The sequence below is a fragment of the Ciconia boyciana genome, chromosome 2, assembly GCF_034638445.1.
Source record: "Ciconia boyciana chromosome 2, ASM3463844v1, whole genome shotgun sequence".
Lineage (NCBI taxonomy): Eukaryota > Metazoa > Chordata > Aves > Ciconiiformes > Ciconiidae > Ciconia > Ciconia boyciana.
In genome coordinates this window covers 57,692,550-57,720,425 of record NC_132935.1, presented here as the reverse complement: position 1 = coordinate 57,720,425, position 27,876 = coordinate 57,692,550, and the positions used below count along the sequence as shown (strand labels likewise).

Sequence of the window (27,876 nt, the reverse complement as noted above, 5' to 3'; positions counted from 1 at the left end):
AGCTGTATAAGGTACCACATCTTAGGAGACTATTAATTCTACTTAAAAGGCTTTAGCCTATATGCTTTCTTAGAACTTCAGCTTCATTATATTTTTTTAAATTATTTTGCAAAGGGAGTGAATTATTCTGTTAACAGCTTAGAAATGCAAGTTCAGGCTCCCATTGGCAAAAGACAGTAATCATCCTTGCTATTATTGCAATCTCTTTCTAAACTACGAGGTAGCCCAGGGCAAGTGGGCTCATCTGGGCTCACTTTCCATGAAAGGTTGGACGAGATGATCTTTGAGGACCCTTCCAACCTGGGCTGTTCTCTGATTCTGTCTTTCTAAGTGCTCTTCTGAATTGCATGATTCTGCAAAAGATGTTTTGTCCCAGGATTTTGTGCACCATAAAAAGTGAGTTTCTCAATATTATGCTAGGAAATGTTTCTGTACTGCACAGTAAGCAGTCCATTTGCTATCAGCTGAACCATCAGAGTCCATGCGGTCTTCATTTTCTATTAACTACCTAATAATGTATGTCTGGTATCCAAAAAGATTCACACGTATAGCTGTGACTGGTGAACAGACAGTTACCAGAATTCATGACAGCATGGCAGAAGAGTTGAAAATATAGGTGAACCAAGGAATACTGGAAAATTCATACTAAATCTTCTAACCTTCTCCATTATGTTTGTTTCTCCTTCCTAAGAGGAAGGTCTACTGGTTCTTAACAAACTTTGCATATTATTTAGTTCCCTTTTAGTGTCTTACTTCACTGGAACGAGCTGGTGTGGTTTGTATCAGAAATTGCTCAAGATGACCAACAAAGAAAGCGTCCTATTTAGTGAACCCTGCTCAGAATTTCATTACAAATTGAACTTTTTACAAGACTCAAAAAGATTAATATAATTTTTGACTGGTTTGAGTTTTGCACTTTTAACCATTCTGATAGCACTGTCTGGAATATCCAAATGCGATAGGAGAACCAGTGGTGGAGTTCCCAGTCAGTTGTAGCAGGAAAGCCTTGGAAACGTTGCAAAACTACTCACTGTTGTGAGATTTCCAGCTTAGTGTCTGCCACATGGGCATTCAGAGATTCATCCAAAATGAATTCACCTCTTTCAACGCTTATTCAGAGGGATTCCTTGGAGATTCACTCATCAGCGGGCATGTAATAAATGTCCATGCTGCGCTCACTTTATAGGAGAGTTGTACTCAACATTGATTTAAAATGGTTAGCTCAGGTTTTGGTGGAAGTCCAGTGGTGACAACAGGGAAGTCAGTGCAAACGTACCCAGCTTTACTAGGGAGAATTTGTAGCCCTTGCTGCTCTTTACATGGTTATTAATACTCATCTCTTTTTGCTACATACTGCAGTTCTTTAAAATCAGCAAATTCTTGTTTGTGCCAGGATTTACAGCAAGTTTGAAGCTTTCTGAAAAAAGCAACAGATGAACTAGTAAGTAAACTGTAGCAATTTCTCTGCAGAGCAGCCCTTCCCAGCCTCCCTGGCAGTCTGCGCAGTGGTGGCTCTCCATACCCACGGTGGAGCCGTCGGTGTTCACCATAACTGCCGCCCTGCACGAAGTGCCAAATTTAGCCTTGGCAGAAGCAGGCACAACTTTATTCATGTTACTGGCATTGCACCACAGGTGATTTACATCCCTCTATCTTCCCCTGGACTTCAAAGGGATGTAAACCAAGAGACATGCTAAGACCTTTTAAAAACAACGGGTTTCTTCATGCGGGAAAGACCAGTTTCCGAGCCGTGTTTTGCTGCAGCAGCGAGCCTGCAACCGGTGAGCTCTCTGGCAGCCTGGCGGGGTCTGGCCCTGGCCACAGGTGGTTCTCATTAGTGGGGAGAGGGGAACCTTGGCGCTCCCAACAACGTGTATGCTGTATCCGGAAACTGAGCGTAAGCTGCAAACATAAAAATCAGTCACCATCACATGACATAATGTTGGCGAATTGCCACTTCTTTGCTGTCTCCTGCCCCCAAATAGCCATGTGTTACTGTAAGAACAGCCGAAGGTGCCTCTTTCTTGGGATGTGTTGAAATGTTGGGATGAGAGGGCCAGAGGGAAATGACAAAGATTTTACAAGTGCTGATGTATCCTGATAAACTTCCTGCTGATTCTGGTTTGAAATGGGTGTGCAACTGCTCTCCTAACAGAGCTTTCCCACTTTTGCGTGCACTAACCCATCTGACTGGCGTGGGACCGGCACACCTCTCTGCTAACAGAAGCTCTGCTTGTGGTAGATCACTCCACTCCCCCATACACACCGTGTATCTGCTTATGCGTGAGTCCAATTCCTGCACTGACACTTGAAGACAGACTCCCTGCCCGCCACAGGCTGTCCTGTGTGGACATGCAGAGGATGACTGTGAAGAAGTGACCCTTTAATTTTCTTTCCATATTGTTTAAAGAACACAGACCTGCATGCTATCACCGTTGAGCAAGCATCTGAAAAAAAGGACAGAGAAGGGATGGACAGACATCAACCCCTCTCCTCTTACCAGATTCGTATCGCTGTTGCTCTTTGGTATTAGGAGATGTGGATTATAATTAGCAAACTTCTCTTGACGTTACAAGCTTGTCTTTACTGTTCTCCTAAGGTCTGCTCACCAGCCTTTATTTTCATACTCTGGCATGCCCAGAAATTGTGGTGATAAATATTTAGTGCTTGTGTAGCTCTTTGTGTTTTCAGCTCAATATATAAACATTGACAAATGAATCATCCCACATTCCTCAGAGGTAGTGCAAAAGGCAGTCCTGACTAACCTCCGTTGAGCACACACTGGGGAGTTAGTCCTTGTCTGCACGAGAGGTGGTCTCCATCAGTTTCTCTAAACACTCAGAGTGGATGTGCTTAATCTCTTGTTTATGTTCATTTAGCTGAAGTTGGGAACTTACTGATAAAAACTGAGCCAATCAGGTACAGTTTATAACCGATTTAAAATCAACTAAGTTATACAGCTTTGGTTTTGAAATTAGTTAATTAGGCATTTTCCCCAAATTTCCCAAGCCTTATTGTTCATTATTCCATTATCTTCTTTCCCATATCTTGCTATTTTATTTTCTTTTTCTGTTTAAAACCAAATGGGAATCATAACTTGCATGTCTGCCTTAGTGCATTCTCTCCTAAAAAAGACTGTCTTCTTCGCTCATATTTTCTACTGCAGAATCTCTTAATTTAGGTATCAATCACTCTTGCTTTTTTTTCAATCCTTTTCACTGCCAGCTGAGTAAGTGGAAAATCTCTTTATCCTCTGCATGCATCACTGAACCCAGCAGACTGTCCCAGTGTGACTGAAAAGTATCATCATTCCCTTTCAGAGGTGGAAAAATTCCCTAACAGAAAAGTTAGATGAATTGCATAACCCCCCCCAGATAGCCAGAGCTTGGAATAAAACCCAAAGTTTTTGGCTGCAGTCTGTGTCCTTAGGTTCCTAGATCACAGACCGAGTTACCTCAAAGTTAAATGAGTATGAAGCTACACTTTAAAACAATCTCTGTTCTGCATCTGTTATTCTAAGAGGTAACAGTAGATCTCTCAAGCTGGCAGGCAGTTGCATGGCTAGTTGTTGTATGGGTCACTTCCATGTTCTGGTCACGTAGCACCACCCCGGTAAATGCCGATACTCACCGGGGTTATTTGAGCATGGTCTCCTTTTCCTAAATGATTTCTGCAGAAGCTTTACACTCAATGGACTAGCTGCATAAATGCATCTGTCCTTCTCCCAGGCCCTGAGCTTAGGACAAGAAGGCTGTCCGTGGGCTGCACTGCCTGTTTGAGTTTTGGGAGCAGGCTGTCCTCCCTTCACATCCCCTGCTCTGCCTGTGTGAGACTTTCTGAGGTGGGACTGTTGGCTCCTTTCCTTTCAGCAGCTCTGCCAACTCACTTTGAAAAACCAATAACCTCAGTTACTAATTGGCGCGGAAAGACGTCGTTAAGCCGTGCCTCCTGCTGTGTGCTGAGGTGTCCAAGCTCACCCTCTGGCAAGGGGAAGCCTTTGTGGCCATGGATGTTTCTGAACATGCCTTTGGTTTTCCTTCACCCCCTTTCCACATGGCTCCTTAGAAACCTGGACCTGTTTTCTCATTACTTTCATCTCTGATTAGAAAATGCAACCAAACATCAAAAATTTTTAATTTTGTTGGCACGATTTCCGTGGTGTCCTTCCCCAGGCGGTGCCATTCAGTATAAGTTGCTTTTCGTTCCCCCGTACAGTCGCAGGGAACGTGCATGTACGTGAGGAAGGGGAGCGAGTGGCAAACCATAGCACCTGGTGCCAACCAGCCTCCTCCACTGGGGTGGCTTTTATTTCTTCCTCCTTGCATCCCAGCAGCGCTGCCTCAGCTCCTGCAGCCTCTGTGCTCCCTGAGTTGTCTCCAGTTTTTAGCTGAGACTGAAAAAAAACCCTGCTGCATTTACAGTAGTTTTATTTTAGTGACAGAACAAAAAACTATGTGCCTCACTCTCTGCCTAACGTGAGGCAGGCTGCTGCTGTCAAAGCAGTGTCACTGCTGGTCCTGGTGAGGAAGGATAGTGTTGAAGGAGACACTCTAGCTAAGGTATCAGGCAGGGGCCCTAACGCAATTTCTCCTGCAGCTTTATCCCTGTTTCACCTTCTTGCCATCCTATCTGGTGGTCCTCACTCTGCCAGATGCTCAGCTGCCTGATTGAGATGAAAGGATACTGGAGTCGCTGCTTCAGCACGTTTTTTCGTCAGATGATCACCTCTGGAAGTCCCAGCAAAAGTCCCCAAAGGCTACAGCAACATTGCTGCTTTTCTAGCTCACTGATGTGCTGAAAAGAGCAACATCAATATCAATGCTCACCAGAAATTCAGAGCACAGCTGAGCTGTGTCATGGGTAATGAAACGGTTTGGAGATCCAGAGAGGAAATCCACTGATAGGATAAATCTTCATGCCAGGCTTTTGAAGATAGGTTTTTTCTCAATAAACAAGGGATTAATAGACCTACATCTACTATTAGTGATAGCAGTGGGGAATTATTGCCTCTAAGGCAATGAAAGCATACTATGAGCTTTTGGAACAGAAAGTCAGTACAAAGCTCAATTATTGGATGAAATATGGTATATATCTCACAAATCTTTATGTTCAGACTTAAATTCCCCTCAGGGCAGCTGCTTTATTTCAGATATATGAAGTATTTGAATGTCTGAAGTTTGGTGATTTTTAATGGATGTCCAATCCTTAACAGCTTCCAGTCACATAGTCTCAGAGAAAATTCCATTATCTGGTTACATTAAAAAAACAGGTTACATAGCAGATGCTATTTAACATCTTGTTTTAAAGTTGTTAATTCGCTTGAGAGCAAAGTGATTTTATTGTGGCTGCTTATATGGTCATTTTGTTCTTCCTGAATTAAGATTTGTGTTGTATTTACAGTTTTTGCAGGCTTTTCTATAATTCACAACCCTTAAAGCTATCCTTTAACCTCTACAGCTTCCTGGATTAATGGCTCATAATTTCTCTCTGTCTTCACTATATGGATGATATTAGCACACAAGTTTTAAATTACTTATTTTTTCATGAGGTTTCTCATGCAATAGATGTGCATTTAAAATTAGTTTTCCTTTAAAAGAAAAGTCACTGATGTTCAGAAGAGGGTGGGAGATATACCAGGGCTGGTTTTGTCATTGCCAGGAAAGCTTTGATCCAATAGAAGCTATGGAAACCAAGACTTGGTAGAAAAAAACGTACATAGACATCTGCTAAAGAGCTATAGAAATATGATGACATTAAAACAAAAGTTAGAATGATCTACTTACCCACCAAGCCTATATTCACTGTGTGTATGCCTGTATTATAGCGTTGTGATAGCAACACTCTGAAGGAAAACACTTCCAGTCTTAGTCTACATTTTTGGGCATTTCCAAAAAAGTTATTAACTGTTAAGCTGAAATTTATCATAATACTTCTCAACCCAAACAACCAAATTTTTGTGTTATTGTTAATATGGCACAGTTCCACTTAGCCAGTTCTGAATTATCCAAGTCTGAACCAAAGCAGGGTCTAGGGCTTTTAAGCACTAAAAATACTTGCAATGCTTTTTAAAGCCTGTATCACTCTGAAATGGATAAATTTAATAACTTTAGTCCAGCTGTGGAGTGAGGTTTGTGTCTGCAGTATCTCCCTACACAGTTGTCCTGCTGAGCTGAAGAGAAGGCATGAAGGATCAGCTCCTTCTCTGTGGAATCTTATAAATAACATGATTTGGAAAGACAAATGCCAATTTTCCCATTCATTCTTTTTTTCCCTTAAAAAGCCATGTGAAACCAAATGCCTCCTGCTCATCTTAACCCTAATTCTTTGGGACGCTTAATGCATTTTGGTCAACTTTCCCACCTCTTTCCTCCATGTGTTCTGCTAGTTCTGTAAAAATGTTGTGTCAGTTCAGTGTATCCTGGAGCATTAGCCCCAGTGTGGTCTGAATTCCCAGCCTATAGCCTAGAGAGTAACAACCTTCTGGAAGGCAAGGATGGGCCTGGAGGTAACACAGGACTGGCTGAGTCCTTTCCAATGGCATGAATTTCTTTGGGCATATGGCCAAATTATGTACTGGGGGGAGTGGGGTGGCTCACAGGATTCCCTTGGAAGAGGCTTTACAGATATAATTTCATGGATCATAACTTGTGTGTAGCTCTGCCATCCAAGTACAGAAAACTTGACAGGATGGCTTGTGTGAATGGGGGACTCCTGACTTTTAGGAGGGCTGTGTAGAAATTATATTTTCTGTTTGCTAATTTATCTTTTAATTCTTTCCACTTCTTCCCCCCTCTTCTCCCCAGGGCATTTTCCAATTCGACAAGAGTATGTACCTCCTTTAAGTCAATGTTTGAAAAAAGGTTTACTCTTCAAGCAATGCTTACAGTTTGGGACATAGCCCTTTCAGTATTTCAAGTAGTCTTCTTCATGAATCTTGATCTTTGCGTCTTATCCTGTGAAACATGAAGTTTTGCCTTTTCTCCCTGTATGTCAGCCCTTTTTGCCACAGGAAAAGAAGATTTCTAACACCACCACCACTGCCACCCACCCCCCAAAAAAAGGCTACACTTTTTTTCACCATTTCTGGGGACTTACTGTTGTTAAACTTCTCTTTTGGTAAATAAACTCTGTTGTTCCTTTTTCTGCTCTCGCCTCTCGTCTTCTTCTCCTCTTCTTCTTCCCTTTTCTTTTCCTCTCTTGTTTGGCCACTTTTAGCATCTCCATTTAGGGCTCAGCCATTCAAATGTCAGTCAATCTTGATAGTCTCCTACTCTAGACATATAGGCACCGCTCCCCTCCCCTTCCATGTGAGGAAAGTGAAATAAATATGCAATAGAAGATATCCAGATGACATAAAGATTCAGACAGTTCATAAAATCCAACAGAAATTCAGAAGTTCTACAAAGATGGATTCCCCAAATCCAACCCAGCACAGTGGAAGTCTGATGCTATTGCTGTGAATAACCATCCAATATGTACTGGCCCCAGCAAAAAATTCATGTAATCATAAATACTAAATCAGGAAATGCAGCTCCTGAAGTGGCTTGATGCAGACATTTCTTCAAACTGTAATCTTCATTGCCCTGTTCTGGATTTAATTTCCAGCCTGCTACCATGTCAAAGACTTGCAGACTTGCATCATTGTTTTATTGTATTTTATTAGTCTATGGTAAATCTCTTCCTGAAACAGGAAGCAAGTCCTGTGAAATAATCTTTCCTGCCTAAATCAGTCAGTATTTGTAACGTACATCCAGCTTATTGTGGATAAAGAGCAAATGTTACCTGCAATAGCAGGAATATTTGGATGAAGAAGGCTTGAAATAGCTGTAAAAAAGTCTTGGAAATTATAAGGTATCATCTATGATTTGGTAATTTTCCACAAACCCCTGTGTGTGTTAGTGTTCTAAGTACATTATTAAAACCAGTTTGATTTCTTCTTTCCCAAAGTCCATCTTGATTTTGTATTATGGTACAATATAGATCTTATATTGCAGTATGCATAACTCATGGTGCAGTATATATACTCGTCGTGGCTGCTATGTGTGAGAAACTTAACAAAGGGATTACTCTTCTGTACTGGCAGATCTCCGTACCTTTCTGTTGCCCATTGTCAAAGCTACTGTGGAGGTGAGACCTTAACTTGCAAGTATTCTCAGTGTTGTAATTACACATTAAAATCAGTGGTGTAGTACTGCTACAATATGAGATCTGCAATTTCCAAATCAATGCCACCTAAACACCCCCCAACCTCTAAAACTACATTTATTAACCTTAAGGAAATTGGCATGGTTTTCTTTAAAAACAGAGAAGCATTACAACACACATTACCTAAAAATGTGTGGCCTAAAATCTCCAGATTGTTCCTGCTGTTATGGATATATTTGCTTTCTAATTAGACCAAATACACAATTCTCAGTAAAGACACACATGGTTATTGCTTCCCTTGATAAAAGATAGCACCATCACATTTGGTCTGGGATTTCAAACATCCTGCCTTAACATCCTACGGAAACAGTAGTTTCTGGCTTCTAACAAAGGATGTAGCATTGCATGGAACAGCTGTACAGATTTCCTTTCTTTCCTTTTCCACCCAGTTAGCTGGTTGCACTCTGGTTTCTGGCCCTATCACCTTGAAAACGAATGTTTAAGAATATAAACCAGAAAACTGCGGGTATTAGGAGAAGTCTTGCATCCTTTCTTTCTTATTTCCAGTCTTTTACTATTTCTTAGGGTATCCAAAATTCTGTTTCTTTTCCTTACTTTTTATGAATGAAGAACATGTAAAGCTATGTCATGATATTAACATATGCAGTTATTTTATTGACGTAATCTTATACCTCTGACCAGAATGATTTGTAGTAAGTGGTGTTTAGGAAAATGTTTGACAAACCTGCATGAAGTTTTAAGCTTTTATATGTTTGCCAATGAAGCAAAACCAGACAATTTCAGTCACCATACATTGATACCTGGCTAGAATATATGAGAATAAAACAAAACAGCATGCAAACTCATGAGCATTTGTAATTAGTCTACTGAGGTTGAGCAAAGTGAGACTGAGAATCCACTGCACTCTCAGACCCTTCAGAGGAAATGTAATCAATAGGACATGATAACAGACATTTTCCTGCCACTGTGAATCACTTCACGTCCTCTTTGATCGAACGCACTGAATGAATTTTTTATGTGTGGTTTGCACATTGTCAGGAGTTAGGTCAGGCTCATGAGAAAAGCTGTTGTATGTCTTCTGCTTCTGCTTAGTGAGTCCGAAGCGAGTCTGTAAAACATTGTAAGTTATTACCTTGGAGGCTTTTTGCAGAAAATGCAAATGTTTTTGTTATATAAATGTATTTTGATGCATATTCATAAATGCTGTATGCAAGGTAATTTCTTCTGTCAGTAAAGTGACACTATTTATATAATTTTTGTTCCCAGTTCTTGAACAAATGAAACAGCTCTCAAACTCAGTCAGAATTTCAGCACAGTCTCACCCCAGGTTCTTTCAGACAAGTTAAAGTAGAAGAAAAACCTTAAGATATTAAGTTCACTTCCATTCAAATTGGATTTTCTAAATCTCCAAATAGTTGTGGTGAACACTGGTAGTAATGAATTCAGGATTTCTCTCTCTGCCTCCGAAGCCTGTCATATAGTGGGACTCTTTCTCCTCTCTCCATCTCCACCTCCACCTCTACCTCCACCTCCATCTCCATCTCCTCCTCTTACCAGTCAGACATTTTCAGGTAGCTCAGAGGAATTTAGTGCCATTTTTATCTCATGCTCCTCTGGTGATGTTTTTTGGAACTGGCCAGCATGCTCACTCGATGCTGGGAAGACAAAAGAGATGAAACCATTCCTTAGGAAGACAAGGTAGCAGGTATTACTTGGGAGAAAAAAAAAGGAAACTAAATTGTCCCTGAATTTTTTTTTTTCCTTGGTTTTGTGTATTAGTGCATCAAGATTATGCACTTATTAGTGCATCAAGATTATGCACAGGTTTTGTGTATTAGTGCATCACCTATTTCATAACTGAGGTTAAACTGTCCAAAGAAGCCCAAATGTATTTGGATAAACATGTAAATGTAGGCTTCTACTCTGATATTTTGGGTGGCTTAGGGTGTCCAAGTGTGACCCCTAGGCTGTACAAAGAGGGGAAAGCTGTGCAGTGCACTGGAGGTGGACTGTTGATGCTTGTTCTGGGTCATTGGATGAGGTTGCTATAAATTGTGAAGGTCAGAGAAGATATAGGAAAATGACTGCTGTTCTATTGTGTAGTGAAACTAGTATGTAAAGTAGTACACAGAGTTGTAGGAAGATGCAGCAACTGGAAATCTCATTTACACAAAACTATTATAGAAAGTAAATGTGGTAGAAAATAATAAGGCAGTAGAAGGTTTGCTATCATTTCAAATCAAGATTGGATGCCTTTCTAAACTATAAACTGTAATTCAACCACAAGTTATTTGTTCAATACAAGAATTATTGCGTGTCCTACATTGTGCAGGAAGTCAGAATTATTACTTCCCTTCCTGGCCTTGGAAATTATGAGGCAAATCCTGGTCTGAAATCAGCTCCTAAAACATCGGTACACACAGAATCTGAACTGACACATATATTTTTACAAAGAAAAATGTTCCAGATCATTTTTACTGGAGGTAAAATTCACAGACCTAACAGATCTTTAATTACAGTTTGATAATTCTGTATTTGAGACATATATTTAATTTTTGTTTTATGTAACCATTTTTGCTCATGTTTAATACCATGATTAATTACTAACACCAATTCTTATACTATAATTAATTTAATAATTAAATAATGCATGCTGGAGAAGTTTTAGCAGTGTACATAATGCCGTAATAAAACATGTGGTACTTCAGCAGCTCCTTAGGTCAAATATCTGTGGGTGCAAAAGGAATTTGTTTTTCTGTTTCAAATTAAAATTGAAATTGGTTTTCTGATTTTCAGTGCTAGACTGATATAAAAAGTTTGGGGTTTTTTTTATGGTCACAGCTTACAACTTTGTCAGGGAATCACAAAAGATGAAAGTGCATCTGCCAGAAGGATGATTCAGAGATTTAGTAGGAAGCTTTGCTGGGAAAACAAGCTTATAGAGTAGAAACTAGACAAAAAGATATCACCTTTATTTTAAGAACTGTTTTTCATTGTATTATTTCAGAGCATTCCTCAGTCAAACATTCAAGTTCCCCTTGACCCTTTATAATTTCTAAAATTTTCCAAATGATTTCTACTATACTTTTTTTAAATAAAATGCATTTTTCAGAATACCGATGAGGACTTTGAAAAACACAATTTTTGCTTCTTTGCAAGAATAGAAAGATTAATCTATTACATCTTGCAAACCTCCAGCTGTTTTTGACACTACATGCGGTCTTTTGAAAAGCAAAGTATAGCCATTAGTAAATGGTCACTCAGTATTTGTTTTATTTGTCTTCTGTATCCAGACATGCATATGCTTGTCTTGTTTGGCATCTGTTTTCCCCCACTTAGGACTCATTCTGACTTTACTGATGGTATCCGTGTATGTTGGCCAAGACAAAGTTACACTAAGATCAGAGTTGGGCACAAATACAGCTGATCGTGATCAATACTGAATGTAAAGACATCTTTGTGGAATGCAGAAGTGAATAATACCCTAATATATATGTTGCTTACTGTAAATGCTTACACGCTTTGTGGCAGTCATTCCTGTGTATTTAAAAGGTTTGAATAAGAGAAGATGTCTCTATGTCTCTGAAAAATGTTCCACACCAGCAGTTCTCATTGAAGATAATGATGAAGCATAAATATTGAATGAATAGCAACTTGTAGCCTTATTGAAGGCCAGAATAGACAGAATGAGCATTCCCAAGATGTCAGTGTGTTTTGAATTTGATAGACGGAGGGTGTTGTGTTGAATACCTTTGTGACTAACAAGTCTCAAAAACCAGGGAGAATTCAGAAATGAAGAGCAGTTCCTCTAGCTTCATGATTTATGAGACAAAGTGAAATGGGTTAAATAAATACATGGCTGGTCAGGTGATGACTAAGAGGGAAGAGATACATTTTAACTTATGTACATTTGGTGAATGCAGGACCAGAGGGAGCAGAATTAAGTCCAATAGTATAACGGGTGAATAATTTGAAGCGAGCAAATGAAACGAAGAGAATGAGGATTTAACTGAAACATCATAAAATTTCCTAACTGGTAGGATTAAGTGGAATGTTTCTTCAGTGGAGATAAAAGTAAAACACAAGGTTTTGAGACTTTATAGTTATAGTACATAATGCTATGTACTGTAGGAATGGAATATGGGATATGAAAATCATGTCTGCTTGGCAGAAGGGTCCAAGGACCTTCAGAAACTGGTCTTTCCCTCATTTCTGTAGGAAATATTCATCACTCACTGTCAATGGAAAGACTTCTTACTTCAGTAAGAACTGGATTTCACTCTGATTCTGATATGTTTGTGAAAGAGAAATGGGGTGATTCGTACTGTGCTTACATAGAAAAGCTTAAAATGAACCAAAGATGGAGGGATCCGTTGTGAAACAGAGGTAGAAGATGAAACTAATAGGAACTCAACAACCCTGATCATTGACGGGCAAAAATTACAAGTCAGTTGGCAGAGAGGAAAGCAGACAAAACAAGATGTTCCCCTACGCTGATAGAAATATGAACAGGATACAATCCAGCGTGAATTTATTTCAGTCAGATAGAGCCAAACTGTAACACCAGCCCTGAATGTGCTTGGATGCTACGGAAGTTTGAACCTGGGTCAACTCCAAACACAGCTCTGTCAGCTCCTTTATGTTACAACAATTCATTTTATATGCAGGATCTTTTTTTTTTTTTTTTCTTTTCCAATCTTGGATCCACCCAAAAGCTCTGAGAAGTCTTAAAGTTTATAGCCTTTGGCTCATGTTGACAATCAGAGCGAGAAGTGAGTGCTGATAAATTGTTTAATAAAATGCTATAGAGCTGTAGTTCTGGCAGTTAATGGTATTATACCCATGCCACAAACCCCCAGTGAATGAACAGGTATAACCTCTCCTTTTTCATATTCTTTTCACTCTATAGCATCCAAAGGGCAGATTTCAGGCAGTACCTCTCTGTTGAATATCATTCTTTGTATTCATTCACCCTATCATGTTGGATCTTACTAGGTAAAGGAAGAAGTAATCTTTTAGACTTTTACTATTTATGATTAAATCCCCCAGCAGAAAAACTTTTTTTTTTAAATGTATTTGGTTTACTCTTTCAGAGTAATGATATTTTGGGGGTTTTTTTCTATCAAGAAATAGTTCTCCTTAAACTTCTCTTAGAATCAAATCTATTTCTTGTAAAAACTGAAAGCTTTCATACACATTGTGGAAGAAAAAGCTTTGTCAATAAAACAAAACTGTTTCTAATGAATACTGACGTATGCTACTGGTAACTCTATGCACTATCTTTGGAACTTTGCAAAGTATTTTACACTGAAAGAACCAGATTAATTTTGACTTCCTACTAGTTTTGTTTCAGCATCTAGCACACATACAAAGCATCTATCATCTTGTCTTAAATTTAAAGTCTTGGGGATTTTTTTGTTATTTCTAAGTGTTTTTTCCAAGATAAGTTTCTTACTTGATAGAAATATTGTGAGATCCCAGTTTTTCCAGAAATAGTCAGATATCTCATATCATTGATATTAATATTGCAACTACATTAATACTAATTATGAAATTAATTTTTCTTCTTTTTTCTTCCTTAATGATTTGATCGTCCGGAACAATTGCCTTTCTGGATGTTTTCTGTTCACAACAGCTGTGAATTCAGTGGAGCTGTGTATGTTTATAAGTATTTGCATAATTAGATAGCAAATTAGTAATAGTATTAGCTTTTTAAAAAAAAATAAATCAGTAAGCTCTTCAGTGTGCTGAGGAGATGTACTTTACAGCTCTGTCCTGGCAGAGTGAGTGGAATGGTGTTGTATGTCAGTTTACTAAATCTGAAAAGTCATGTTGCTGTGATTTGCCAAATGGCCTTGCAGCCAGATTTTATCTCCTCTTTTTCTGTAGCTCTGGATCTACAGGGCACAGGTCATTTCAAGTTTTCACATTGGACATGGTAGATATAATAATATTATACTCCCATGTTTTATGTTGAAAACCAAGTGCAAAAACCATTCATTTTCACTAAATATTGTGGAATGAATATGTTCACTGCATTTTAGATAAGATGGCAAATACTGTTTTTGAACAGAGCAATCAGTATTATAGGTAAGCAAAAATTACTGAAAAAAATTTTTAAACATTGTAAAATTTGGTGTTTATTCTCTAACTGTTGTTTTTTTATATCCACAGGTTGTTCGGTGTGACTTCTCTTACTCAGACAAACTGTTCAAGCACCTGGATGATCATCAAAAATCAAGAGTTACATTGGTATCACCATGCTAATCCAATCTTACTGCTGGTGATGTACTACACCCTTGCAACTCTTATCCGTCTTTGGCTACAAGAGCCCGTTGTAAGGGTAACTTCCTTCTCGTTTTTAGCACTAATGACTGTGAGACTGGCCAATGCAAATACTTGCTAACAGAGATGCAAACATTCAAGAAAGTAAAGGGAAATATCACATGCAAGCTGGTACCTTGAATTCGGTCTTTTTGATGAGTGTCTTCAAGAGTCTGATCTTGCAGCAGTTACATGGGTATTCTTAAAGTCAGCAGGACTATTTATGTAGGGACTACAGTGGCAGAGCATTAACACTTACTCTGATTTGGAAAGCCAGTATTGATACGAAGTAGTGTAGGTGCTATCGAATAGAAGGCAAACGCTCAGGGCCTGTCTAGCAGGACTGAAGTAGGATACAGGCTGGCACAGGATTCTGTGAGACAGGAGAGAGATTTGCCTTTTTATCATAGGTAGAGAAAAATTTTCTTAAAACCTTTCCTCCTGAATCTGTGTGCATGAGTGAAAAACTCAGCTTTCATTTAAGAGCAAGAGCAAAGGGAGACAAAAAGTAAATTTTTACTTCTTCCAGTTTCAGAGGAAAAAAGGAATATAAGAACCCAAAGGTATCTTAAAAGCTTAGAAACTGGAAGTATAAAGAGGGTGATCCTAAGCATTATTTATTTTAATCTCCTGATTGTTTGAGGCTTGACATGAGTTTTAGAGCTCAGGTTTAGCAGTGCTGTAAACCACAATGAAAATACTCCTTACTGAGCTGTGAATTAGTGGAGTTTGTAGTAGCAAGTAAAATGTTGAAGGTTTTCTTATTTTAAGGGTGTTTCTTCATATAACGGAAAATGTAAAAAGGCAGAGAAAATACATCACTTCTGAATTCAGATGTCTGATATTTGGGGTTTACATACATTGGGCTTCATAATAAAAGGTGAATGATGCCAGAACTGTCAGCCTGAGTTATTAAAAAGTCATGTCTTAAGTTTCCAGAAATCTTAAGACTGGCTTTTCTAAAGTCATAAGGTTTTAAAAAATTGTGGTCCAGTGCCCTCTGGCATTGGGTTCTTTTAGGGGTTTTTTCCTATTATTTTTTTCTGCAGCTGCAGCAGCTGGAAACTTACTTTTTTTTTTCCTTAAGTGAAAGCTGAGATTTCCAAATAATGATATGATTTTAGCATTGGGCCTGTAACTAGAACTTCACATCTCACAAACTGCATAGTAAAATCATGAGAACTACTCACAGAGGAGTAACCACATGTGAAATGCAGTTTAGTGGGAGCTGTGTGATCTCAGCTTCTCTGGGAATTCATTTACAGTACCCAGGTTGTTTTCATACAACTTTCACCATCTTAAAGTTTAGTGCTGGGTCTAAGTTAGTTACTGTGCCTTTTCAGTGGAGAGAAATGGGTCTGTCTGTCTCAGGATAGAGTGAATCCTGCAAGTTCCTCCAGGGACTAGAGAGGAACTATAGTGGACTTGCCTGCACTTCTTTCTTTTAGACTACTTGTGTTGTCTGAGATGGATATTCCCATAAGACACTACAAACAGTCTCTGAGAACTGGAAACAAGTCAAATTAGAGATGCTTTCTAAGCCATTGAGCTAGAGTGCATAAGTATGAAAAGAGATTAATTTAAGAAAGGTTGATGTCTCTCAAACCCATGGCTCCATGAGCAGCAACACAAAGTCTTGGCACTCCCATGGGAACTTCACATGCCAGGGGAATGATGCTTCCCTCCAAAGAGAAATGGACATTTTAAAAAGAGAACATTGTAAAGAAAATTATACCCATGCATTAATGCTTATTTTTGATGCACAGGATGTAGTGATGCAAGTATTTGTCATTAGAAATAGATACTGAGATTTGTGAAATTTATGCTCTTTTACGCACTTTCTCCTTATGGCCTTTTTTTGTCTATATGCATTTTGTTTTTCCTTTAGTGATGCCATAGACCAGGAATTAATCTTTCTCTTACTAGCTTTCTCCTGGTAGACTCCGTTCTCAATTATTTAAATCCAGATATAATTGTATTCCAGGTTTCATTGAAAAGTTTTTTGACTTGTGAATTTGTGCTGCATTTGATTCATTACGGAACTAAGTATATAACCTGCCTTTGCAATCCCCAGTGATTTCAAAGTTACACTGTATTTAGGATCTCTCCACTAACCTACCTATAGTGGGATGGATGGCAAAGACAATATGCTATGTGCTGTTTAGTGTAAAGCAGTTGTTCTCTGCATACTGCTGTCATGTACAGTAAAAAGTGGCTTATCTTAGAAATTTTATTCAAAAGAATCTCTTGAACAAAACCTGTTTTAAACAAAATGTGTATGATAGATTATGCATAAGGAAAGATTTATTCAGTCTAAAAAGATGTACATGTAAAGATGTACAATGTAAATATAATACTGGCGTAGCAAATTCTAAAAACAGAGTAAGACATGTAGACCTTTTTTTTTTTTCCTTCTTGTGTGAACTGCATCTTGGGGTCCTCCTGAGGACAAAATTCCTGCTGGATCGCAGCAGGAGTTTTCTCTGAGAATGCTCTTGAGACTGTCTCTGAATACTGCATCTGATGAACAATTGTACAAGAACAATGTCCACTTCAAATCTTGAGTTTCAGGGTGAAGTTTTTTGTGTGTGTGCCATAGTCTGTCAAAGTACAGCATGTATGAGATTTCAGTGTACGGTCTCTGTGTGGGATTCTGTATGGATCTTACTCATGCAAACGGCCCTTGGCGGTCAGTTTGCTTTTCTTATGCTTGCTGTTTTGGATCCTGATTTGTTCTAGCATTGAATCTTGTGAAATTCTACCTCAGCAGATAAGAAGAGGCAATCTGCCTCTGGAGATTTCAGCTCATAGATGTAACTGCTAGTACTGAATATATGAATTGAGCCCATTGTTTCTGTCCAGTGAGTGGTTAGGAATAGTACAGAAGTCAACAGAGTTACAGCAATTTAATGTAGAGTCTTCTTATAGAATTTTTAGAATTGTTTGAATGAAGAGGCATTTGAGAGTTGCTTAGGTAGGGGAAGAACTGGAAGAATTAGGCAGGTCAAAGGACTCTCACAAGTTATAATCATATGACTAGTACTGTGTTTTCTGACTTTTCTTCCTCGTCTGAGAAAGAGAAAACAAGATTTCCCACCCTTCCCTATAGTTTCTTAGGCTAAAAATCTGTTACTAAAATCATTGTCTACATCTTAGGTCTTTTGGTATTGTTTTGTTCACCCTGGTGCCAAACTAAATGCTGTTGATAAACAGTTCTTTATGGTCCACATTTATATTAAAGTTTCAAATGGCAGTGACAAGTGTTTTAAGCACAGAGTCAGTTTATTTCTTCTTACAGTTTGTCTAGGAATGCCCTTTTACAATCAAATATAAATACACGATCGTATGTGAAATGTGCTACCATTGCCTCTGAGAAGTAAAACTAAATTAATAACCATTGTTTATCTAAGTCAAGATTTAAAAAATAGGACCTTACTGTTAGGGTTGGAATGGAGAGAGTTTCAAAACCAGCTAGGATGTTTGAATGTCCTGTTCCCATGGGTAGCTTTGCAGACCTCTGCCCAGCATCCCGATTTATTCTTATTCTATTGCATCATCTGATTTTGCATAAGCAATGAGAACACTTACCACTAGCTAGTTCCCATCAAAAGCCTAATTTGGGACCCTGCCTTTGAAACACCTCAATTTCAGACAAAAACTAGCTTTTACACCATGAGGTATGTCTCTGTTGGCAGTAGACAGAGTTTAAGTAAAACAGCAAGTACCAGGGCAGATGGATATTTCTGTTGCAAACCAAAAGCCAACTTAGTAAGACTTCATTTGAAGCAGAAATACAAGTATCTGCTAAATAGAAAGGACAAAATAGGCAAGAGAAAAATCTTAAGTCCTTACAAACAGACCGTTCAGGTTGAAATAAAATATGACAATTATTTGGCGTGACCAGTTGTTTTGTAGTTAATAACAGGCTAAGTTCAGAATAATGCTACTAAAGCTGGTGTGTAATCTATATTTTGGCTGCAGCTCAGCAAAGTTCCTGAACCTCCACTTAAGTCCTACTGAAGTCAGTAAGACCTTGCCCCAGGTTCCACAAGCACTTGTGTACTTTGCTGAATAGGGATGGTTTTATGAAGCAAGACCTTACAGCTGTATGAATGAGGATTTGGCTCAATACTCTAAACAACTGATAGCGGTGGAGGTTGTGATGAGAGGAAGAGAGTTCTGGTAATTCTTTGAATTTGGTAATTCAAAGTTTGTTGAGCTTTGGTAAGTTCAACAGCAATGTAGAACCCGACTCGAGCACTTTTCATTTCTTATTAGACTCAGGTGTGTATATTTAATACTACAGCAAATTTTTGCATAGGAAAACAGTTCTTTTAAAGCAGTACTTCGAAGCATAGGTAAGTCTACCTTTCAATCCTCACTATTCCTACTAGTTTTGAGATAAACATCCAGGCATTAAGGGATGGCAGAGTGTAATAGCCACTGCTGTATTATTCCATAATATTCACTTTATGCTCTTGCATACTTTCCTCTGAAATTTTGAATACTTATTTCCATCAGAGCCAAAAATCTAAAAACCACTTGAAGTCTTGAGAGGAGAGGAGAAAACAGAAAACTAAGGAAGTAGAGAGGACAAACAGTAATGGAAATAAAAAGTAGGGTCAAGGTCTAAGGTTCAAAATGAGAAATTGGGCAAAGGCAGAGAGCAGAGTAACTTCAGTAGTGGCAGCTTCTCCCTGACAGTATCCTGGGGCCAGTGAGTGCTGCTGAGCAACACCGTGCTGGAGATGGTCACAGCTTTCACATGCAGCTTGCTGGCTCCAGAGCAGCCCCTTCCTCCCTTTAGCACCACATTGTTGAGCTTCCTCCTCTCACTGGTATGAACAGCAAGGTTCTGCTGCTTTGTGACAGCTCAGCTGGGAAGTGCAAGATTGCAGGAGAAAGAGGTACAGTGCAGGAAGAGATCTGGAGGAGCCCAAAGAGGAGCTGTAACCTAGCACGGTTTATGTACATGTACCCAGGTCTCCCACTTGTCACTGTGCTATAAAAACATCCATGTTCAGTCTATTTGAGAGGCCCCATACCCCTGCTGGGCCATGGAATTAAGGTGGAGTTAAGACTGCTGCATTAGCAATCCTCCACAATTCAGTGGTAATAGTTCCCATCACAGATGAAGAAATAGAGCATGTGGATCATAGACAATCACAGAGTCACAGAACAGTCCAGGTTGGAAGGGACCTCTGGAGACCATCTGATCCAGCTTCTTGTGAGAGCAGGGCCTCAGATTAGGTTGTCCATGGCCAAGTCTTGGATGTTTCCAGCAAAGGCAGCCAATGCCCGTGATTGATTGTTCTCACAGTGAAATATTTTTTTTTATATCCAGAAGGCATTTCCCTCAATCAAATTATGCCCTTAGCCTCTTGTCCTATAACCATGCCTTGCTGTGAGAAGAGTACTTTTGTCTTCTCTGAAACTACAATTTAGGTATTAGAAGGCTGAAAAAAACCAATTCCTCCATCCTTCAGCTTCTCCAACCCTCTAATCATTTTGGCAATTTTCTGGCAGACCCTTTCCAGATTTTCTATGTCTCTCTTGAACTGGGGGATGCCAGAAGTCAATTGCAGGTATGGCCTGACACTTGCCAGCTGCAGTGGAATAATCACATCCCTTGATCTGCTGGCGGTACTCTTGCTGATGCAGCCCAGGACATGTTTGCCTTCATTGCTGCTGGAGTTCACTGCTGGCTCATGTTCAGCTTGCTGTGCACCAGGACCCCCGCTGGGCCTGTTCCACAGAATGGCTCCCCACACAGTCTGTCCACCGCCTTTACTGTTATGTGGGTTTATTCCAGATGCAGGACTTTATACTGATCTTTGTAAACCTTGTGCATTTTTTGTTGACCCATCTCTAGCCTATCTCTGTATGGTGACTCTTCCTTCCGGCCCATCTGCCTCACCGCCTAGTTCAGTGTCATCCACAACCTTTGTGTGGGTGCATTCCATCCAGATAGTTTCAAAGATACTGAATAGTACCAGACCTACTGTCAGTCCCTGAGGAACTCCACTCATGACCGCCTACCATTTTGACTTTGAGCCATTTCCTCACTTTGAGCAAGACAGTCTAGCCAGTTCTCCACCAATCTTGTGGTCCATCTGTCAAGCCCGTACCTTACCAGCTTGTCAGCAAAGATGTTGTGGGACACTGTGTCTAACTCCTTGGTAAAATCAAGGTAGCTGTCATCCATAGCTCTTCCTTCATGCACTGAGCCAGTTTCAGCATAAATAGCAGATTACCCTTGGTAAATCTGAATTGGCTTTTTCCAGTCATCTTGTCCTACATATGAGCATGAGCACACACAGGAATTTTTATGGCTTGACTGAGAAGCTAGGCTAGATGAGCCTAGATGGATGACCAGCACTGGCTACTTCGTTACGTACTGAGGCATGGATTGGTGAGTTAGGTTAGCCTTTAACGCTAGATACGTATGCTCAAAAGGTTTTGATTTTTTCAGTTCTTCAGCTGTTTAGTGAAGCGGAATTGGCTTTTCACATATATAGGCAGATGAGAAGAGTGAATTTTCTTTCAATACACTGCCTTGAAAATTAAACATCTGTATACTAGCTTATGGTATGACTATACAGTAAGGTAGGATGTGGAGGTCTGTGTAATTCTGGTGTCTTGTAACTATCAGGAAACATCTTGGCATTGACAGACTAGCAGTTATAGAAAAGCTCTGTCGTCGTTTCTGAAAATGTCATCTCAGTAAGTCATCTGTCATAGATCGAGTGCATTAGACACTCAAAGATGTTTCAAAGACGTACTTTGGAGACGGAGCATCAATTAGGGGAAAATTTTAATTCCTCTGGTAAGACAGTTATTTAGAGAGCTATAACTAGTCTTGTCAATTGTATTGTTTAGCAGATGCCTGACGAAGAGAAATCTGTTAGCAGGGAAGATGACAAAGAAATAGCCTGCAGCCCAATTCCAATGACAGCGGAGAGGAGACGCAGTCTGTGGTATGCAAGCCACTATACAACTGATGAGAGAAAAGTAAGGCTGGAGGGGGAAGGGTCTCTGCATTAAATGTATTTCAATCAGTCAGTTAATTTTATCACAGTTACTTTGAAATTAAGGGAAGCAGCATTATATCAGTTCAAGTAAGAAGATTTTCATGTGTGATTATATAAATCAGAAATAATATCAAGGCTGTGTGGCAGAGCTGGAACATATTTTGTAAAAATTAATAAAACAAAAACAAGAGACAGTGTAAGGAATTAGAATAAGAGCATGCTCTTAAGTTTTTGGCTTTCGCATTTAAGAAGTTTAGGGCCAGGCTTTTGGCATGAGGCCCTTATCTTTGTGCAAAACAGCTAGAAAATCTGTCAGGGAGCTAAATCCTGATGTAAAGATCTGATCTTCCTTGTAACTACTAATTAGCACTGGCATTGTTAAGGGGGGACTGCCAGCTTACCTTCCTCCAAGCGTACTGGTGCCCTTCTCGGATATTTATAGCAGGGCAGGTAAGGCAGTTGGTGTAAAAGCTCCTTGAAAGGTCCAGCTTTCTACCATCTGTCCTTACTAGCTGCAGTGCAAAGCTGCAGTCAGATTTGCAATATACAAACACTCTGTTGAGCCACATATACTCAAGCCCCAAGAGCTCCACCATAATAATAGTAATGGTAAACAAGCTGGCAAATGAATGAAGTATCACATTTTGTATTAGTATAAACGTTTCATTGGAAGTATTTTTATAATTACAGTAATTCTAATGATCATTTAAAAACTTAGTTTTTAAGCATTGGATCATTAGAAAGACATTAGAAAGCAGTTAATCAGTATAATGCCATACTGATTAATTCTTTGACCTAGTATCTAAAATTTCAATGCAACATTCTCAGTTTTGGTTTAGAATTCAGAGGAACATACAGTAAAGTTATGTCAATGCTATGGCACACTAAATATCATTTTATGGAGCATAGTGTACAATTCTGCTGGCTTTTTAAGAATTCTTTCTGAATTTCTTAGTGCAAATCTGCGAAAGTCAGCAAATATGCATGCATGTATTTAAAAGTTAGACTTGTTAATGCTTGAGCCATGCTTCTTTAATAATTTGTCCTTGCATTGCTTTTTGCAGCTTCTGTCAATGACCCAAGATGAATACAAGCCATCGGATGTTAGTATACTACTAGTCTTTGTAATTTTGTAATTCTTCTTAATATGTGTAAATATGGATTACACTGATATATACATGTAAAAGCTTAGATGACATTTTAAAAAATTCTTTATTTTGGTTAGCCTGCCATTTACCTTATAACTTTGATTATCCTAAATATAATTGTCTTTTGCTTCCTTAATAATTGCACTGAGAAACCACTGATTAGCCCTAAAATTGATAATTTGAAATTAAACTGCTTGTAGTAGTACCAACTGGCAAACGATCTTTGCTATTTATTGGGTTTAAATAAGATATCAAAATATGCTTTCTAATGCACGCCTTCTTTAAGCTTGATTTAGCTTCTTTGCTGTATTTTTTTCTTTCATTCGTGTTGAAATGCTGAGGCCCTTAAAGCATGACTGACAACACATATGAGTTCAATTTACAGATTACAGAAAATCCAAGTCTCTGTTTGAACAGACAGCAAATGAAAACAGACAGAACAGAAAGGATTTACCTTGACTGCTATAGACCCTAGCAGACTCTGAAAGCAGAAACATCCCCTCTGTTCAGCATACACAGAAGAATGGAGATGCAGATGAACTTTGGGAGCAGCTATAACGAAATCTAAATGTGCTCCACAGCCTGTGCTTGATGTAGCTGCTGAATATAACTGAACATAACCCAGATACTGTTCTGAAACAGTCCACACATGCCTGTGCATAGTTCTGACAGGCAAAATACGCTCCCATCTCACAGCCTAAGCAGAAGTCAGTCTTCAGCATGTATTGCCATTAGTAACCCATTGCATGTGAATTTCTGCCAATACCAGAGATATTTATGATTGTGGTTGCTTGAGCCCTAATCCAAACAAGCACAAGACCTGCAATTTAATTCACAAAAATAAAACAATGAAAGAGTGTTGAATTAGTACTACCAAGTGGCATAAATGTGGCATCAATAACAATAATTACCACAACTGGTTTTATTAATGGCAGCAAATGTAGAGCTCACCAGTAATAATTTAAAATTTAAAGTAATTTATAACCATTATTGTCATAACTACTGGAAATAATTAGATGTGAACTAAAGTCTGAAAATCTCGACATATTAGTTTGCCTAAGAAGGAGGATGAATTTTTGGTTACAGCTTTAACTTAAACACAGGAGATATAATGATACTTTCCTAGCTTGGCTGTAAAAAGCCAATTTAACCTAGGAAAGGCAGGATGTCTGAAGATGGGCTCACTGAGTTAGTTTGTGCGCTGAGCCATGCGGTCAACCTTAGCCTTCCCCAGCTGTGGATGTGTTAACTTAGTCCACCTTTACACTGTTTTTTCTTTCTATTTAATTTCATAGGTAGGACAGGCCAAGAGCATGCAGATAGTCATTTACCATGGCTCAGCAACTGCAGTAACTTAATTGCTTTTGCTTGTGTATCCACACTTTTATTGCTTTTCAGACTGCTTGTGTGTAAATTGAAGTGTTACCTAATGCAATGTGACAGTCTGAGGATTTGAAAAAAAACCAACTTGAAATCTTTTAAAGGAAATATTTATAGAAGTTCAAACATGCACCAGTATTTTACTGTTTGCTGAAGAACTTCACTGAAACAAATTTGTAATTCTATTGATATTGCATAAAAAGCTAACGAAGATTAATTTTGGAAACTGTTATGTGCTACTTTTGCATGTGACATGACTATAACATATCAGTTTCTTTGGAAGGAAGTAATTTCAGTTACTTGTTAAGCTCCTTTAACATTGGCAATCCAACACGAGCGGAGCACAGAAGTAGGAGTCTCAATCTCATAAGAGCCACCCTAAATGCAGTGCCTCTCTCCGTTATCCTGGCAGGTGCTGCTGGTAACAGTGAATGGGAACCCTGCCGACTATCACACCATCCACCCCACACTGCCATTAGAAAATGGTCCGGCCAAAGCAGACATGTACTCAACACCACAGTACAAATGGGAGCCTTCGGATGACATGTCAGGTAGTGAATTGCCTGGGAATTACCCTTAGTTCCATATTTTTTCTTATTCTGTATCTCCATTCACTGCCTCTAGCATTTATTTTCATTTTGGTAAGCTCTTTGGCCAGTTGAAGTTAAATAATTGCTGTCACCTTAAAATGACGGCTGACCACATGGCAATTTTGTAAACTGGACTGTAGGCGTATACTATCCAAAATACTTTGCCTACCAACACAGTGACTGCGGGTTTTGCATTGCTTTACTGTGCTCAAATGTCATTTTTCTTTGCCTCCCATCTTGAGCTTGCTGATTGCTGTAGAAGTAGCCATCAGAGTGATTACAAGTGAAATCATTCCAGGAGAGAGTGCATTTGCTAGTGCATTACTACTTACTTTTAGACCAGCATGAATTGCAAATAAAAATTTCTTTTTCTACTTAGAAAAGGAAGAGGAGGAGGAGGAGGAAGAGGAAGAGGAAGTTGCTCAGGAGGAAAAAGAAAATGTTAAATTACATGCCCTGGTCTCTGTGTTCCAATTTATCATGAAACAAAGTTACATTTGTGCTCTCATAGCTATGATGGTAAGTACTGGCAACAAAAAAAATAAAGCTGTTAATTTTACAGATAAATGTGTCTTCTCAATGTTTTCCTGAAAGTAATCTCATCGGTTGGTTTTCAGTAAGTGTTTGCATCAGGGTTAGAAAATATCAATACGGTGCCTGCATCATTTTGGGTCCGTTTTAGGTTATTAATGCATAATTCCCAGGCCTGTTATAGACCTATAAATAGGACAACACATGGGGTTCTGGGTAAAGCATCACATTTCCAGGACTGGGAGCCCTGAGTTTTGTTGTCTGTTGAATGTTAGAAAACCACTGGGTCTCAGTTTTCTATTGATTCCAAAGCTTCTGCATAAGCAGGCTTGTCATGCTTTTGCTCCTCTCAGAAATTTGCCTACAAAATTAAAGCATTTCATAGTGATACAGTAAATTTAAAAAATATAGTTCCTATTTCAGGTGGAAGCATGCATCCAGTTACTCTCTGAGAAGAAAAGATCTGTAAAGCCTGATTTCCTATATTGACACAGAAAGGTCTCAAGGAAAATACAACTTTGTGCCAAGCAAGATTTTGCTATTGTTTTACTTACCGCCCTTATTTCTCTTTCTCATGTTGTTGCTTGCTTTTAAGCCCACTTGATGCAAATACCTTGAGCTGCACTGTAGCAAGTTTTCAGCATAATGATTAGATCTCTATATTCCCAATGCAAGCTTTGGTTTTACTGTTTTGGAAAGGTTTCAACTGTGATGAAATTAACCATAAAGCTTCTTGGCCCAATTTTGCACTAAAAATGGTAAAACAAATTAGCTTGGCTGCTTCTTGTTTGCATAAAGTTTCAAATTTTATTTGCTGTCCTTTAACAGGAAAAGTTTCTCAACTAAATAAAGCAGACTCCTTGTGCAAAATCCAGATCTGGCTTGATGCATTCCAAGACATTAGGAAGTAGTTGTTTTCATAGACACAATGCCTCTTTTCCTGTTTTTTAAACTCACATGCTTCATACGATCTGCATTTCCTTTTTAATTCATTTCTAAGGTCATATCTCTCAATATCAAAGGAGAACATATATTTGAATAGCTTTCTTGTAGTTTAATATTGAGACACTACTAGCTTCTTTCTTAGTGATATATCCCTATTTTATAAGACCCAAATTCATTTATGAATTTATGGTGTGATCTGAAGCAAGTTCCACTTACACAATAGCCAAAGACAGCTCAGTGTAAGTTATTGTCTTATATGGGGACAGAGAAGTAGCATATTAGTGTTTTTCACATACCCTTAAAAGACATCATTTCCAAGGAGGCTGAGCTAAACTGATTGAAATTTTCTTAATGTTTCATACTTTTCTATTTAAATTGAAAAGGAATCTAAAATGTTTTATTGACAGTTATTCCACAGTTATACCAGCATATATATAGCTGAATTTAGTCCTAAATCAATAACACGATGTTAATAAAAAACACTTAAAACCCCAATCCTTTTCCCCAAGTGTTTAATAGAGCAGTTTTCAGTAACTGATTTCTGCAAGCTGTAGAAAACATTCTGTCGTTGTGAGTATTTCATGTAATCTAACATGGTTAGTGTAGCCTAAATGTTCTTCAGGTTAGGTGTATGCAGTGTGTACATGCCATAGCTTTCCACTTTAAATCGATTCCACAAAAGCTAGAACAGTATGGAGTTAGCGTAGTTTTGTAAGTCTGTCAAAGGCCTTGAATGTAGTAGCTATTGAATATGTTTTACTATTCCTACTCTGAATTCTTTGCTGCTAGTTTTGCAAGAAGATCTTATGTGCCCAAAAGTTAGCCTGTATTTTCCATCTCTTTTAGTTTGGTGTAATGAGAAGCAATGAGTCTGCTTACAAACCTTACCAATGTGCAATTAATGCACAAAGCAGGGTTCACCCTCAGCTGTGGACTTCTTAAGAATCCACTTTCTGCATGTTCTCCAAAGGTTTTATTCTAGCTGGCCCAGTAGCTGATTAATATGAGTGAGAGTCTCATGACAATGAAAATGTGCTTTAAGTAGAGAAGCGTAAGTTAAGTGTAACTGGCAGTATGCATCAATGTTCTTCCTGAATGTGTCTGTGAACATTTTTTCCTCTCTTTCCTCCTTCTACAAGGCGTGGAGTATCACGTATCACAGCTGGTTGACTTTTGTGTTACTGATCTGGTCTTGCACATTGTGGATGATTCGGGACCGAAGGAAATACGCCATGATCAGTTCACCGTTCATGGTTTTCTATGGAAATTTACTGCTAACGTTGCAGTATATATGGAGTATTGAGCTGAAGAATGATGAGCTTCCTCAAGTATCTGGTTTTTTGGAAAGAAAGGAACCTGGGGAGTTGGCATCAAAGGTAGGTGTTACAACCAGCTGAGATTTACTTATGAAACCACAAAATATATTGTGATAAAAAATGTGGATCTCTTGGCATTTCTTTAAGAGTGAATCCTCAGTATTCAGTATAACCATGTTCAGTAGCAGTTCTACAATAAAGGATAAGTCATTAAAAAATAGTGTTGAGAAAATTGCTTCTTGCTTGTGAAGCTAATACCAAAACAAATGTTTCAGACATCTGTGTAGATTTTAATGATAATTCTGTAGAAAATTCTTAGTGGATGGAAATTGCTCACTTGTTTGGTTTTATAAACTGGATGCAAAACTAGATGTGGTTTGATTTGTTAGTTTAATACCATGGGATGTCAGGTCTGTGTCTGAATGTGGTGGCAACTGGAACTGCG

The 27,876-nt window shown here is 38.7% G+C and overlaps 1 protein-coding gene across 1 annotated transcript in view; it reads left to right on the top strand.

Moving 5' to 3' along the window:
• PIEZO2 (piezo type mechanosensitive ion channel component 2) overlaps positions 1 to 27,876 on the top strand; it is a 321,244-nt gene that overhangs the window by 199,804 nt on the left and 93,564 nt on the right. The window contains exons 8-13 of the mRNA XM_072852760.1: positions 14,341 to 14,503; positions 21,370 to 21,501; positions 22,586 to 22,624; positions 24,462 to 24,600; positions 25,019 to 25,158; positions 27,255 to 27,491. Coding sequence (XP_072708861.1) covers positions 14,341 to 14,503; positions 21,370 to 21,501; positions 22,586 to 22,624; positions 24,462 to 24,600; positions 25,019 to 25,158; positions 27,255 to 27,491 — 850 coding nt within the window. The remainder of the gene's footprint in view (positions 1 to 14,340; positions 14,504 to 21,369; positions 21,502 to 22,585; positions 22,625 to 24,461; positions 24,601 to 25,018; positions 25,159 to 27,254; positions 27,492 to 27,876) is intronic.